This window comes from Trachypithecus francoisi, unplaced genomic scaffold (assembly GCF_009764315.1).
Source record: "Trachypithecus francoisi isolate TF-2019V2 unplaced genomic scaffold, Tfra_2.0 Lachesis_group19, whole genome shotgun sequence".
Classification (NCBI taxonomy): Eukaryota; Metazoa; Chordata; class Mammalia; order Primates; family Cercopithecidae; genus Trachypithecus; species Trachypithecus francoisi.
This window is the reverse complement of record NW_022681464.1, coordinates 24144313-24161203: the sequence shown is the minus strand read 5'-3', so window position 1 is coordinate 24161203 and position 16891 is coordinate 24144313. Positions and strand designations below refer to the sequence as shown.

The window sequence follows — 16891 nt, the reverse complement described above, 5'->3', positions numbered from 1 at the left end:
AGACTAGGGAGGGACCAATGTGTAAAAGAATGCCTGGACGTCAGGTACCTCGAACCATCTGCCCATTTTTCAACAAAAGTCATCCAGGTCTTGTAAAATGGAGAAATCAAAAGTGCCATTTCCTGGATAGTTAGAACCATTATAGAGTTTGTATTGGGGCCAAGCAGTGTTGCAAAAGAAAATAAGATGCTTAGGTTTTAGGTCAGGTGAGAGTTGAAGAGGTTTTAAGTTTTTGAGAACACAGGCTAAGGGAGAAGAAGCGGGAATGGAGGGTGGAAGGTTGCCCATGGTGAAGGAGGCCAGCCAAGAGACAGAGGGTAGAGACACGGAGAAGGGGGGTGGTGAGCAGCTAAAGCAGGCGTCCCTGCAATTGACTTGCCACCAAGGGAATGTGAGTGAATGATCAAGGCAGGCATCCCTGCGGTGATCAGACACCAGTGGAGTGTGGGTGAATAATCAGGCAGGCATCCCTGCAACACCAAGGGAAGACTGTCTTCTTGAGTCTGTGACTGGTGCTGGAGTTTTGGGTCCATGGATAAAACGTGTCTCCTTTGTCTCTAATAGAGAGGAAAAAGAACTGGAATTGGAAGGACAGGGAGACTGAAGGGTAGCGAGAGAGGCTGGAGAAGAGGTGAAAAGACCGCTTACCCGATTTGAAATTGGTGAGATGTTCCTTGGGCTAGTTGGTCTGAGGACTCGAGGTTGTAGGTGGATCTCCTCACAGAGTGAGGGTGGGGACAGGGGACCGGTGTCCCAAAGAAGTCCGGGTCTTTGGCACCAAATGTCATGTGTGTCCGTGTGAAGAGACCACCAAACGGGCTTTGTGTGAGCAACAAGGCTGTTTATTTCACCTGGGTGCAGGTGGGCTGAGTCCGAAAAGAGAGTCAGTAAAGGGAGATGGGGTGGGGCCATTTTATAGGATCTGGGTGGGTAGTGGAAAATTACAGTCAAAGGCGATGTCTCTGGCAGGCAGGGGCGGGGGTCACAAGGTGCTCAGTCAGGGAGCTTCTGAGCCAGCAAAAGGAATTTCACAAGGTAATGTCATCAGTGAAGGCAGGAACCAGCCACTTCTTTTGTGATTCTTCAGTTGCGTCAGACCATCTGGATGTATACATGCAGGTCACAGGGGATATTATGGCTTCGCTTTGGCTCCGAGGCCTGACAATGTTTGCCTCTTGGGCTCATTCAAATTCCAAAGAGAATCATTTACAAGTTACTGCCTCCAGGTTCATTCACCTCCACTACCAATCATTTACTCCTCAAAACTGCCACACCTCAAGTCTCCCTTTCCCTTTGAAGTGTACAGTAGCATCTGGACCTCACTGGGTTACTGGGAAATCGTTCTCATGTGACTCCCCTGTGCTTAAGCAGGTTCAATAAGTTTCACGTGCCTTCTTCTATATCAGCTTATTGTCAGTTTATTTTCAGTGAACCTTTTGAAGGCAGAGGGGAAGCTTTCCCTTGGTGCCTACATCTCGGTGCCCAGAACAGACCCAGTTTACCCCACTGTCCCCATAACTGTAACTGTTAATAGTGCCCTCCTTCATTCTCAAAATGTCTCACTTGGGATGAAAACTTATGTGGTCATCCTAACTCTCATCTACCTATACCTAGTAGACTGCATGTATCTGCCCAAAAGAACCTAATAATTGGGAATGGCAAAATAGACCAACCAACACCAAAACCTTGTAAGAGTTCATAGTTCTGATCAATAGCCAAGAAATAATAAAATTGATAGGCCAGCTGGGATTGTCAACCCCAGCCTTATTAAATGTTTAACCTAACTGAACAAATGAGCTACTAGAAACTCAATTTTCATTTCAATATCCTTAAAGTAGAAAATTAGTCTTTGGAACAAATCACCGTATCTTAGGGGCATGTGTTTAAAACACTGGCCTAGCTACCTAGAACTTTGAAAGATTAACATTTCCATGATGTGCCTGACAATTTAATCGACGTTATAAAGTGCTTCTCAGGCTTCCTGGGACAATGTTTCCCAAAGTGTACCATGCAGATCCTTTCTTCAGAACCGGGGCTTGTTAAAATCCAGATTTAAAAACAACAAACGAAAACAAAAGGAAATTCACAACAAAAACAAAGTTTCATCCCCAAACCAGACCAACAAAATTGGGTTAAGGAGGTAGAACCTCTGGTATTACATTTTTAGTAACTCCCTAATGATTATGCTCCTCCATTTTGAGAACCACTGCTCTACTGGGTTCTAAAAGCTGGAAGATTCCATAAAATTCCTTAGTTCTTGGCCAACTGCAATGTAGACATCAGAACATTTCTCATGGTCTATGCCCAGAGGTACGCTGATGAATGTTTATCAAATTATTCTCCAGGGGAAAAAAAAATCTTTTAAACTGCGCTTGTGTAAAGTTTGTATAGCACACACTTTACAAGTAACAATAAAATATGCAATACTCTTTACTGTAAATTCCAAAAAGTCAATTGATTCTCAGGGTAGTTTGATTTTTGCTGAGCTCTTGTATAAAACCAACCTGTGTTGCAAATGATAAGCAAGAATAATTTTAGTATGAATGCTGGTTGGTATTTTTGTTTATATTAAGGAGGAAGAGGAATTGAGAAAACATGTTGGATCTTCACTAGTTCATCAGTGATATGGGCAACTTCTTTGTTGAACTGGGTTAACAGCTGTAAAGTGTTAACACTTTTCAGATACGGCAGGAATATTTTCCTAAACTATTTGTGCTACTCGTAATAGCTACAAATATGCAACACTTTTAAATTTAATATACATCACTAACATTTTCTCCAACACTTTCTTAGGTCTAGCGTAGACCACAAAAATAAATCAAGCCCTGGTGTGTATGTAGCATTTGCTGGTTTTCCTGAGGTAAACATTCCACTATCATCAATTTCAAGCTACCAGCAAGTCACTGAATGCAGGGTTGGCAAGAGATGAACAGAAACACACCATTACATATTTCCAGGATACAGATGCAATAGAAATAAATAATCTTGAGTAATATCTACAAATTTTGAGTGCTTTATTACCTTTATTTTTAATATATTCAGTTGTAGGTTTATGTAGTTTAATTTTTTTATTAGTGTCTAACAATCTGTTCAATTTAATATTCAGCTGAGTGGTTTAAATATGAGATACCACTGTGACTATGCCTCCTTCTCATTCTTGTATTTCCTTTGCTCCTCAGACTTTTTTATAAGCCCATGGCCCTAAACTCTCAAGAAGGAAATGAGTGTCCTTAGAATGTGACCTTCCTCTCCACCTTGTCCCACACCTGCCAAGACACAGAGTGGAAGGAGCTGAGAAGCATGAGCAGCAGTTGCAGAGAGGCACACAGACTAACCACCCCTCTCTCTCAAGAAGAGTTGTTCCAAGTACAAGTTTGGAATCTTCAGTCTGAAAACGGGGTCTTTTGATCTCTCCCCACTTTGGTGCAGTGTGCTCTGATTAGTGCCGGGATTGAGATGGAACAAACCATGGTAGCTGTCAATGGCACAAGGACCCCATCTGCTCCAGACTTGGCTGACCCTGGCTCTTGTACTCCCTGCCACCCACCCCTACACCCTGTCTTCCCTCCTTCTCCAATTACAAGAGAGCTTCATTTGAAACACCCTTGCTCCCATTTCTTTATCTGCAGCAGGGCTGAATTGAAATTTCCTATGTCCAAATGCCCATTCTCTGAATAAAAAGTTATTTTGAAACCAGACTTTCTAATCAACAGATACTCTATACAGTGAATAGCATGTCTTTATTCTATTTACAGTACATTTGTTATAAATATAATACATTTTTGAAAAGCTTATTTTTAATTGAGATTTATATTTTAAACAGATCAACTCAATTGTTAACGTTATATAATAAAGAATATGATAATTTTAATGACAAAAATTGTATTGTGAAATAGTACACTCTACTGAGATGAGGGGGAAAAAGTCAAAACTCCTTTCAAAACTATATTCAAAGCATCAGAAAAAAAATTTTTTTCTTTTTACAAAGTTATGTATAAGCCATAGGGACCACCAGATACTGAAATATGAAGACTCTATGACCAAAGTTCAAAACTGATTTTAAGGAACTGTGTGAAGCAAGACAAGAAAATTTGTATTTAACACTCTATAGAACTTCACAGTAAAGCTGGAATTTAGAGACTAATGGCTTAACAGGTGTACTGCCAACAACGCCTTTCCTTTCTCAGAATCACCTCCTAATATTTATATGCCATTGACAAGTTGTAACAGCAGACTTAGACTTTGTGTTTTCTTAAGATGGGGCTTAATAAGGTGCACAGATATGTTGAAATCCTGTATTATGAGCATGTAAATTATTCTCAGGGTTTAAAGAAATACAGAAAAAGAATGTAAGTATTCTCAGTCCAACGTGCTTTGCATCATAAACAAAATGACAAGTCAAAGTATTTTGCAGGGATAAGATATCAATCAACCTCCATAACAAGTTAGGTGTATCAAATACTGCTGTAAAGCCCATCCAGCACAAACTGATTATTGTGGATTTCAGTACAAATGTCCAAGTTGTCACACATTATTGATGATGATCAGGGCAGGCATGGAATTCTGCTGACTTGTTTCAAACACTGTAACTTGGTCCGATAACTTGGCAAATACCCTAGGAGTTCCAAGGTTATAAACACCTGTATGAACAAAGCACGCTTTCAGCTGCAGACTATGAATCTCCTGGCTTTTAAGTTGAAGTTTATACTGTGTTTGTCCAAGCCACGTGAACGACCCATGGATTTCCAGTGCTTCTGGACTAAGGGAGGAGGAAAATGGTAAGTTGCAGGATTTTTTCTTTATAATTTTCCTCCCCAAAGTCACATTAACATATCCCTTTCAGCCGGGCACGGTGGCTCACGCCTATGATCCCAGCACTGTGGGAGGCCGAGGCAGGTGGATCACCTGAGGTTAGGAGTTCAAGACCAGTCTACCAACATAATGAAGCCCCATCTCTACTAAAAATACAAAATTAGCCAGGTATGGTGGTGCATGCTCGTAATCCCAGCCACTCAAGGAGGCTGAGGCAGGAGAATCGCTTGAACCTGGGAGGTGGAGGTTGCAGTGAGCTGAGACTGCGTCACTGCACTCTAGCCCATGACAGAGCAAGACTCCATCTCAAGAAAAAAACAAACATACATATGCCTTTCGTCTAACAATTCTATTTCTAAAAATTATTTTATGAAGCCAACTGTTTATTAATAATAGCAACATCATTACTATAACAGCTAACATTTATTGTTAATAGTTACTATTTTCTAGGCACAATGCTAAGAGTGGTTTATTTCATTTAATGCCCATAAGAGTATGTTAGAACTTGGTTTCAAATCTAAGCTTTTAAACCCTTAGTTAGCCATATATAAATGTGTGTACATGAATGCTTATAATATTGAAACTTTATAATATTGAAAAATGGAAAACAACCCAGTAGCCCCCAATAAAGTATTGTTAATAAATTTATGATACACAAAATCATATATATAGGTGTGTGTCTGGATTTCAGAGAACTGTCTCAGATCCTGTTTGGGGTGTTATACAAAAATATTAAGTGTATGCTTCATAGTATTTTTCCAAAAATTCAAAAATTTCTGAATTCCCAAAAGCATTTGGCTCTAGGAGTATGTGATGTGGGATTGTGGAACTGAATTTTTTTTAAGTACTATTTTATAATCAAGAAATAAAATCTTTAATATTTAAAACCTCTGTAACACATCTGTAAGCCTTCTGTATTACCAAATAAAAAACCAGGACATGCTTTAGTAACTTTCTTATCCATGAAATTATTTGCATAATTTCAAAATATTAAATTGCTCCCAAATCACTTTGAACCTTAAACTACAAAATAACCTTGCACTAAACAAATCTTTACCTTGTTGTTTTATGCCGAAGATCAACTATGACATCTACATCAGCCTTAGAACAATTGGAAAGCAAAAGGGTGACTGGTACTAAACAAAGGCTATGGAAGAAAAATAAACAAAAAAGTTACATATTTTTTTCTTCTTAAAAGCAATTTTCCTGAAAATAACACTTAAGAATATGTAACAGAGCATAAGCTCCTTAAAACCAACCAGATTCAAGAAGGAAAGAGATCAAGTTCCAAAATCACTCAAGACAAATTGTTTTGTAAATAAAAAATATATTAATACAATGACCATACTAAATATCAGAATATATACATTCATAGAACTATTTTATTTTCATTTATTACAGTTAATCTAAAAACAACTAAAATGTTTCTAGATATTTCACAAAATGAAAAACAAAATTTCAACTTAAATCAATGAAGAAAAAGTAAACCATGAAAATGCCAACAACGAATACTGTTATCTTTGTGCTTATTAAAAATTACTTAATTTTGAGAACTTGGCCTAGACTGACATTTGTTTTTCTATCAAATTTGCACAACAGCATGTTCTGAAGAACATGAGAATGATTTCTATATAGTTGTGAGGAAATCCCTTTAGAGTGGATTCATTTTGCTCAGGTAGCCTACTTTCTGATACCATGTTATCATTAATAAATTACTAAAGCGTAGGAAAAAAGACAGGCAGTGATAGAAGAGGACATGTGAATAGAGTAGTACAGATTTCAAATCAAGAATGCAAGAAATGAACGTAACATGTACAAATGAAGCACGGTTATATACTATTATACACATTTTACTCTATAAACACAAAGATAGTAAAGAAGAAAAAATAGTAATCGTGTAAGTTCATACACATTAACTTTTAAATTCTGCTCAGATAATATATTTTACACTTTCAGAAATTTTATATCTTCTTACTGAGAAATACCTTTTAAACAATACTGCAAACTGCAAACATCAGGTTTCCCTAAGCAAAAACTAAGATGATTTAAAAACCATACCAGGTTGTACTGATGCTATGCCCTAACATCCCCCCCAAACTTCTCATGTAGCAAGAACGGCAACAGAGACTGCTGGGTAGGTGTCCAGTCATTCTGAAGCATCTCATTAAATTAAACTCCAATTGTTCAATTTGTAGCCCCAAGTAAATATTCGGGAACTTATGCTATTCTGTTCCCATTTGATCCTCAAATGTCAAATTCTTTGTACCTTATCCAAATGCTTCTAGTAGAGGAAGAAATGTGAACATCTGGATATCTCCTGGTCCAAAGTGAAACTCATCATCTTCATTCCAGTGAAGAGTACCCCCATCTACCCCAGCAAACTGTAAGTATCATACTGACTCCTCCTAACACTCACTAACCTTCACTCCCAATGTTCTTCACAAATTCCTGCCAATTCTCTCACCTACACATCTCTGGAACTTGGTTACTTCACTGTATCTCATTTTCCTTACAAGTTCAAGTCTTATGTCTCATTTTACTGCAAGAGCCTCTTCATTAGCACCACAATGCAATCTATTCTTTAACCATGTTTCTCACACTTGAGCATGCACCAGAAATACCTGGCAAGCTTGTAAAAAAAAAAAAAAAACCTGCTGGGCCTACTCTCAGAGATTCTCATTCCATAGGTCTGGGGTGTAGCCCCAAAAATTGCATTTCTAGGCTGGGCGCAGTGGCTCACGCTTGTAATCCCAGAATTTTGGGAGGCTGAGGTGGGCGGATTATGAGGTCAGGAGATTAAGACAAACCTGGCTAATACGGTGAAACCCTGTCTCTACTAAAAATACAAAAATTAGCCGGGCGTGGGGGCAGGTGCCTGTAGTCCCAGCTACTTAGGAGGCTGAGGCAGGAGAATGACGTGAACCCAGGAGGCGGAGTTTGTAGTGAGCCGAGATGGCGCCACTGCACTCCAGCCTGGGCGACAGAGCGAGACTCTGTCTCAAAAAAAAAAGAAAAAGAAAAAGAAAAAAGAAATTTCATTTCTGAGTTCCCAGATGATACTAATGCTCCTGGTCTGCGACCACATTTTGGTGGTGGTGGTTGTTGTTTATTTATTTATTCTTTGAGATGCAGTTTTGCTCTTGTCGCCCAAGCTGGAGTGCAATGGTGCAATATTGGCTCACTGCACCCTCCGCTTCCCAGGTTCAAGCTATTCTGCCTCAGCCTCCCAAGTAGCTGGGATTGCAGGTGCTCGCCACCACACCCAGCTAATTTTTTAATTTTTTAATAGAAAGGGGTTTCACCATGTTGACTAGGCTGGTCTTGAACTCCTGACCTCAGGTGATCTGCCTGCCTTGGCCTCCCAAAGTGCTGGGATTACAGGTGTGTGCCACTGGGCCTGGCCTTGGGACTACATTTTGAAAACTGCTTTACATGGTAGTTTTTCTAAAATGCTAATCTAATGAACCACAAACAGGGCTGAGAAATCAAAGTTCTGACAACTATTCTCCCACCGCTGCCCCCAAAGAAAAAGCTGGGCTCTAGAGTCAGACTGCTACCTGCACCTCAGTTTTCTCAACTGTAAACTGCAAAGAATAATAATTGATTCTACCTACCTCTTGGGTTTGTTGTGGTGATTAGATAAAACATGTTAAGTGCTGAGAATAGTGACTAGCACATGTTCAAAAGCTCCAGAAACATTATTTAATATAACAACTCATGCTCATAATATAACAAATCACCCAGTATGATTTTATCTTTGTTATCTCCTGTCACCTGTTCTTTATTCTACTCTCATACCTCTACTGCTCTGTGTCCCACCACCATGACCAAACATCCTACTGTCCCATTTCCTCACATTTCTACTTGTTTTCTGAAAGCCCCATTAAATTAAGAATGCTTCCCTATATCCTCCATGTCTTCTCTTTGTGTTTCTACATCTGTCTTTAACTGTATCATCCTCTCAACAATAGATGCTGTATTTCTTCCAACATCTTCCATATCTCGGGGTGACTGATGTAGTTCTTAATGATTTCTTCCTACTACCTCTGCTGTAGAGATGCCTCCACTCTTGCATCATAAACTACCTTAAGGTTTGTATTCTTTTTTCTGTTCTCATTCCAATAAAGTAACACAGTGAGACAGTGAGAATTCTTTGAGGAAGGGGGAGGAAATGGATATTTTGAAATATTTGAGGTAAAGATGAAGCATGTGTAGTTTGAACATCTTCACCTCTCATTTGTGAATTCACCTGCTGTATCGGTCAAGCAGAGGCATACACCTAGTAAGACACTATTCTCCGGCTACCTCTTTTGTACAATCTATTGGCGTAATTTTAAAAGTGTCAGGGAAGTCTGTTTTCTTCCTTCAACTCCAAGTCTTGTCATCATTTTGGACAACTTCACTGTCTAGGTAGATGACTTATTCAATACCTTCCCAAATCCTGGACCTATCATCTCCACAATCTTCAGTACTATTCAAAACTCACCCACACAACTTCCATGACCAAACCAGGAAATTTTTCCCCATCACATCAGACAACTATTCCTAACATAATACTCGGTCACCCCACTACCACCTCCCATCTCTCTAGCTTTCTCAATTATACTCTCTCATCTGTTTTTGAGTTTTACACGGACACCCAATCACTTGATCCTTCATTTCAATGGTTCTCAACCTTGGTTACTGTGGTAACTGTGAGTACTACTTAGCAGTTATTCACACCCACTGTGGGACTGTGAATCATCCTTGTTGATTATGGAAGTGAGGCTATTTGGCCAATGAAATATTAGTATCTTTCGATGCAAGCAAAAGTCTTAAATGTGCTTTTGCAATTTGGCTCATTTTTTATACTCCGGAGCCATGCCACCAGAATATACTCCAGGTAGCAGCTGCCCCTTTGAACTGGGCCCAAAATATATGTGGCACAGACGTGAACCTAAGTTTCTTCAGTGCCAAATCCAAACAGCACACAGACCAAAGCAGAGCTACAGCCAAATTATCAACCAGCAGACCCATGAGTATGGAAATAAATGCTTTATTGTAAGCTACTGATTTCTGAAATGGTTTGTTATGAAGCATTATTGTGGCAACAATGACTAATAGAGATGTACATAGGTATGATCTGAAGACATTTTAAAACTAGAGATGCCTGAACCCTGCTTCCAGAGAATCTGACTGAATCCATCAGCCCGAGCATTGGGAATTTCAGAAATTCCCAAGTGATTCTAATGTGCAGCCAAGGAGAAAACCGTCACATTTTATCCTTGAACCTGCCTTGTTTTTACATACTTCCATGCAGAGTTTTGATTCTGGAATGCTTCATTTAACCTACTCTTCTACTTTAGTTTGATCAAAACTTCCCTGTTTCACAAAGATTCTATAGGGTTTTTTAACCCCAGTAGAATGATGTAGAGAACTCCTAAACATCCTAGCCTGTAAATGTAGCAAAGGTTTTAAACACTAAGGTTAAAAAGAAGCACCAAGGGTATTCAGAAAGTACATGAAGCAGGACAGGTTTAATAAACAGAGCTGAAGTAGAAGGTTGGGTTAAAATGAATCAGGGAATCAAAATTGCTCATAGAAGTGTATGAGATTCAATAAGGATAAAATATAAACATTTTTATTTTCACTTATGGTTGCATATTAGGATTACCTGGAGAACTTAAGAAAAATCCAGATGCCAAGCCCTACTCTGGGCCAATCAAATTGGAACCTCTGGGGGTAGGACTGAATGAAGCATCCTTCAGTTGTTTTTTTTTTTTTTTGTGGAGACACAGTCTTGCCCTGTTGCCCAGGCTAGCGTGCAGTGGCACGATCTTGGCTCACTGCAAGCTCTGCCTCCTGGGTTCACATCATTCTCCTGCCTCAGCCTCCCGAGTAGCTGGGACTACAGCTGCCTGCCACCACACCTGGCTAACTTTTTTGTATTTTTAGTAGAGATGGGGTTTCACCGTGTTAGCCAGGATGGTCTCCATCTCCTGACCTCGTGATCCGCCCACCCTGGCCTCCCAAAGTGCTGGGATTACAGGCGTGAGCCATTGCACCTGGCCCATCCTTCAGTATTTCTTACATTTCCCCAGGTGAACCCTGCACACATCTGTATCGGAGAAAGGAACAAAGAATGAGTACTGGGTGGGCAACATTAAGATCATGACAAAGACTTAAGACCATACGTATTTAAAGAATAACTTAGGATAAAATTTTTTAAAGATCCAACAAGAGTAAGTACTGATGAAGGTATCAAGCAGAAGGAATTCGCATATGCTGCTACTGGGATATGCAAATTAGTGAAACCACTTTGGAAAAGTTTCTATGTAAAAAAAAAGGCAAGCACAGATGTACAAGGAAAGGTGCAGAAGAATATTCACAGCAGAATTCAAAATAGTTCAAACCAGAAACTATTCTATGGCTGAGCGTGGTGGCTCATGCCTGTGATCCCAGCACTTTGGGAGGCCGAGGCGGGCAGATTGCTCGAGCCCAGGAATTCGAGACTAGCCTGGCCAACATGGTGAAACTCCATCTCTACTAAAAATAGCAAAGTTGGCTGAGCTGCTGGTGCACGGTGCACACCTGTAATCCCAGTTACTCAAAGGCTGAGGCACGAGAATCACTTGAACCTGGGAGGCAGAGTTTGCAGTGAGCCAAGATCGTACCACTGCACTCCAGCCTGGGCAACAGACTGACTCTGTCTCAGAAAAATTTAAAAAAAAGAAAAAGAAGAAGAAAAAAAAAAGAAAATATTTTAAAAGTCCATTAACACTTAAGTAGATAAACTAATTCTGGTATATCCAAACATATTCATATGCAATGAAAATCAATTCTACAGGTTCATGCAATGGCTGACTCTTACTAATATAGTATTAAATGAAAGAAGCTAGACATACGAATATACTCTGTATAATTCTACTTGCATAGAGATTATAGAGGTAATTATTTAGGTGTTAGCTTTGTAAAAAAAAAAAATCACTTAAAAAAAATAAAAAACAGAGACAGGGTCTTGCTGTTCTGCCCAGGCTAGAGTGCAGTGGTGCAAACACAGCTGACTGTAGCCTCAAACTAATGGGCTCAAGTGATCCTCCTGCCTCAGCCTCCCAAGTAGCTGGAACTACAGGTGTGTACTACCATGCCCAGCTCTAAGTTACTTTGTAAAATATTTTTCCTCTTAAAGTCACTGTCAAGGTCTTAATTTTGCTCAGTACTCCTTCTGTGCATCCTCAGCTAGCATCTTCTCAGTAGCTATCCTAAAATTTCACATTTTTCAAATTCTCTATTCTTTACTCTTATTTCCTAGATTAATTAGCTAACCTTGCTCTTATAACTACCCCCTAAAATGGAGGCACTCCATAATGTGTAAGAAGGTCCCTTCTTTAGCGCAAAGCAAATCCTATCATTCTTCAGTGCATGTTATCTTTCCATCTACTAAGGATTTTGTTACTTTCCCTGTATCTCATCATTTTCTTCAGGACCACAAACATACCTATATCGTACCTAGTAAGAACAGATACTCCCTGATCCCTTTTCATAGCCCAGTTTCTTGAAACGATGGTCAACACAGTATCTTTACTTTCTTACCTCCTATTCGCTTCTCAACCTATGTCATGCTTCTACCCCCTATACAGTGGTATTCTTCTCAAAAATCATGAATGATCTCCTTATTGTCAGATCCAATGACCTTTTGGCCCATTTACTATTTGACCTTTCTGTAGCATCTTAAACTATTAACCACTTCTGCTGAACTATTCTCACTCAACCTTTGAGATAGTTTTTTATTGGTCTTTTCTTCCTAATTTTTTAATTGGTCCTTTTCTTCAGTCTTCTTCACAGGATTCTTTTTCCTTAGCTTCTTTCTCAGATGTCACTGTTCCACAGGTCACCACCCTCTTTCTGTTCTATCCCCATCCCCATCCAGGGTGACTTCACCAAAATTCATACCTTCAATTATTACTTAGATTGTTTCTAATAGGCTTCTCTCCATCTTTTCTTATATGTGCAAAACTGGCAACCTTTTGAAATGTTGCCTGATTCAGGACTTCTTATTTTTAGAATTTTATAGGTTTATATATTGAAGCTATTTACCAAAATTACAAATATATCACATTTGCCATGAAGCTTAGTACTTAATAAATCTGAAATAACTGATATTGTCTATACTTGAACTGTTTAGTTCAAGTTTCTATAGACTCAAAAACATTCTAAATTTCCTCTTCAATATTTGGGTTAATGTCACTGCCAAAATAAAGAAAGAAACAAATACATGTGCCAGTGTGTTGTAGAAAATTTTTAACAAAAATAAAGCTCAAACCTTTTTTGATGAAATGGATGATTAAATGATTCTGGGTAATGAAGACTCGTTTTAATGAGACTAGAAAGCTGCTCTACTGATGGTCTTGAGGAAACTGTAGTGTTTTCTGGCCTGAAAAATTTCAATAGTTCCATTTCTGGTGGTTCCTGAGAAAAGAAAGAAAAAACATACGACACTAAGAACACTGCCTTGTTTTAAAAAAAAAAAAAAAAAACAGCAAGCATAGAGTATACATACAAAAGTTACAATCAGCAGAGATCATGTAATGCACGAACACTACTTTTTCTGCTGTTAAGCTAATAGCTGCTATCATTTGCAGTATAATCTAGGATAAAAAAATCAGTATCTGGAATCATTTATTCATTCCTCATTTATTACATGTTGGAGTTAGGTTTGAATCTCAGTAGCTTTACATATTAGCTCTGTGATCTTAGATAAGTTACTTAATACTTTAATAATTTCTTCATATGTAAAAAGAAGTTCATGACAATAATAAGTTCAAAGGTGGCTGTGATTCTCATATGATAATACTGTACAGGACTTAGAACTGCAGATATTCCATAGCATAGCACCTGTTTTAACAGCTGAAAATCTAAAACTGTCTTAATATTTCATTCTGAAAATATCCTGTTGCATTGTATAGAATATAGTGCTTCAACTATAGTAGCTGAAGGTTAAAATGCATGTGAAAAGTATTAACATAGCCATTTGTCAGGCACATTATGACCATTTCAACAAATAATCATTATCCTCTAATGAAAATAGAGGTCAGGAAGGGTGACTCACGTCTGTAATCCCAGCACTTTGGGAGGCTGAGGCAGGCAGATCACCTGAGGCCAGGAGTTGGAGACTAGCCTGGCCAACATGGTGAAACCCCATCTACTAAAACTATACAAATTAGCCAGGTGTGGTGGCACACACTTTTAATCCTAGCTACTCAGGAGGCCGAGGCAGGAGAATCACTTGAACCCGAGGTGGAGGTTGCAGTGAGCTAAAATTGCACCACTGCACTCCAACCTGGGCAACAGAGTGAGGCTCTGTGTCAAAATAAATAGAAAGACAGAGGGAGGGAGGGAGGCAGGGAGTTGGGGAGGGTGAGAGAGAGAGAAAGATGAAAGTGGAGAAACATCCCATTTCTGCTATTATTTTATTTCTTGGTTAATTTTTTTTTCTCTATTTTCCCTCACCCCCCAGAAGAATATTTGATTTATAATTTTCTGATAGCCGAGTTTGATTTTGATCTATACCAGCAATTGGCAAACTACAGTCCATGGGCTAAATCTAGCCTGCATCCTGTTTTTGTAAAGTTTTATTGAAATGTAACCACATCCATTTGTTAACATACTGTCCATAGCTGCTTTTTGACTTCAGTGACAGAAATGAGTGATTATGACATAATCAATCTGGTGAGCAAAGCCTAAAATACTTCCTAGCCTTTTTCAGAATAAGTTTGCTGACCCCTTATCTACACAGTTGCAAAAGCAAGAGCTAACTTTGCTGGAAATAAAATAAAAGCTGGCACTGGTTCCAAATTCATCCCATTAACAAGTAACAAATTAACCATATTATATGCAAGTAACACCCTGGGGCTACTGGTTTAAAAAAAAAAAAAAAAAAAAGACAAATTTTACAAAACCCAAACAAAAAAAAGATTATAACCTAGTCACTGGTAACAGACGAGCATATAATAATATGGCCAGAAATTTCATTTCTAGAAATCTGTCCCACAAAATATGTAAAAAGCAAAATATTTGAAACTGGTATGATATACAAATGTATGAAAATTGACCAAAAATATCATATAGTAGTCAAAGTTTAATAGCATGTTACAAATACATATATTCCAATACTTAATATTTGCATAAGCATGGAACATTTCTGGAACAGAAAAAGAACTTGACTATGGGTAACTTCAAAAAGTGGTCCTGAGGAGAGAAAAGTAAAGCAGAATTCGCTTTCTCATTTGTATATTTGATTTTTTGTCTTAAATTTTTTATCTTTCCAATTGACAGTTTGTGGATATTTTATTTTTTTGCAATAAAAATTACTACTTTTATAATAAAAATCTTAAAAAATCAGATAAACCAGAGTATATAAAAGAGAATAGAAGTGTGATTAAGGGGAAACCAGAGATAGAAACTATCCGATACAATGTAATAGCCTTCACATGTGGGATGTAGGTAGAAGTATTTTTATGTTTAAAAAGAGGAAAATTAATTCAGAAATCTTAAAAAAAACTGAAGATCTTTTTTAAGTGGCAGAGATTATATACAAATACAGTTCTATTTTAAACTACTGTGCTATACGGCTTTGGCAATTAAATTTTCCTTTTGCTAATCATATGACTTAAAATTACAATTTTATATGCCTTCTGTTGCCTAAACACAGGATTCAGATCATGAGGACTTCTACCTACACCTCACAGGGTTGGAATTTTAAGTACTGATGTGAACCAACACTTGACAAATACCAAATACCTAATTAATGGTATCTATTATTGTTATTTACCTATGTGGCTTACTTTATCCCCCAGTATCTGATAATTTTCTCTAGCTGAATGTTTTTAAAATTTATTTTAAAAAATAAACTATCTCAGACTTGTTTTCTTTAAGAGACAGGGTCTTGCTATGTTGCCCAAGGTGGTCTTGAACTCCTGGCCTCAAGCAATCCTCCCACCTCAGTCTCCTTCGCAGCTGGGACTAAAGGCATGTACCACCACACTCAGCTTCTTTCAGACTTTAAGGAAATTTAGATTGGCCAGTCAGAGATTCAAATACAAGACTAGTATATTCTCGGTACACAAGCATCTTGATGTGTGTAAGGGATAGTTGCCAGCTTTTCACAGGTCTCAAAACATAACACTTATATTGGTGATTTTATCTTGGTCCAAGGTCTGTCATTTGGCCTTACAGACTCAGGTATTTAATCCCACTATTTTCTCAGAGTTAAGTAATGGTGAGATGTTAATCACTACAACACAGTTAATGTGGATGAATGCCAATGTATAGCGATAAATATAACTTGCTATCAACTGACCAATGAGCACAGGCTTTCTGTTGGTAGAATACTCAGGAATCAAAGTTTCAGAACACTGATTACGAAGCATGAAATCAGAAAAGGGATATTAGTGAGACAACATAAATGATGACTGGCATCAGGCTGATCACCTGCACAATGAAGGTGTAACTACAGAGACAACAAATACTAATGTGGGTAAGCAGAACCTACTTATCCCATGACAATGGTTGGATGAATATTGGCAATGTCTTTTTTTAATTCTGTAATTTTACAACTGACCGACTCCCCTACTGATGGACAGTTTCTTTCTTTACTTATACAGATGAGCAGCCCAAATCCAAAGATCCAAAATCTGAAACGCTCTGAAATCGGAAATGCTGCAAAATCCAAAATATTTTGAGTGCTGACATGACACTCACAGGAAATGCTCTTTAGAGCATTTTGGATTTCAGATTCTCAGACTAGGGATGCTCACCTAGCAGGTATACGATGCAAATATTCCAAAATCCAAGACACTTTGGGTCCCAAGCATTTCAGAGAAGGGATACTCAATCTCTTCTTATTTTCTCTCAGGCTGAATTCAGTTTGTGTATGACTAGGAATGCTTTTTCAAATCTTGCATATTTCTGCTCTGATCCATTACATAGTTGTTGTTTTTTATGTGAATAAATCACTTTATGAAAAGAAAAAGACCTAAAGGTGCAATATATTTTCAATGCAAAAAAAAAATTAATGTACAAAACTGTAAGATAAAAAGTA

The 16891-nt window shown here is 38.2% G+C and overlaps 1 protein-coding gene and 1 long non-coding RNA gene across 4 annotated transcripts in view; one reads left to right on the top strand and one right to left on the bottom strand.

The window, feature by feature from the left end:
• Positions 1-3721: 3721 nt before the first annotated feature.
• Positions 3722-16891, bottom strand: part of TRAPPC8 (trafficking protein particle complex 8) — a 117557-nt gene continuing 104387 nt past the window's right edge. For 2 of the 3 annotated variants that reach the window (XM_033178051.1, XM_033178052.1), the window contains exons 27-29: positions 13115-13260; positions 5870-5959; positions 3722-4759 (exon numbers count right to left, since the gene is read on the bottom strand). In XM_033178051.1, coding sequence (XP_033033942.1) covers positions 4525-4759; positions 5870-5959; positions 13115-13260 — 471 coding nt within the window. In that variant the 3' untranslated portion in view covers positions 3722-4524. The remainder of the gene's footprint in view (positions 4760-5869; positions 5960-13114; positions 13261-16891) is intronic. The other variant, XR_004429214.1, reaches the window with a different exon arrangement.
• On the top strand, positions 7174-15633 carry LOC117064010. Its single transcript, XR_004429218.1, has 3 exons — positions 7174-7195; positions 8784-8903; positions 15503-15633. It is a non-coding gene; the product is annotated as an uncharacterized LOC117064010 (long non-coding RNA).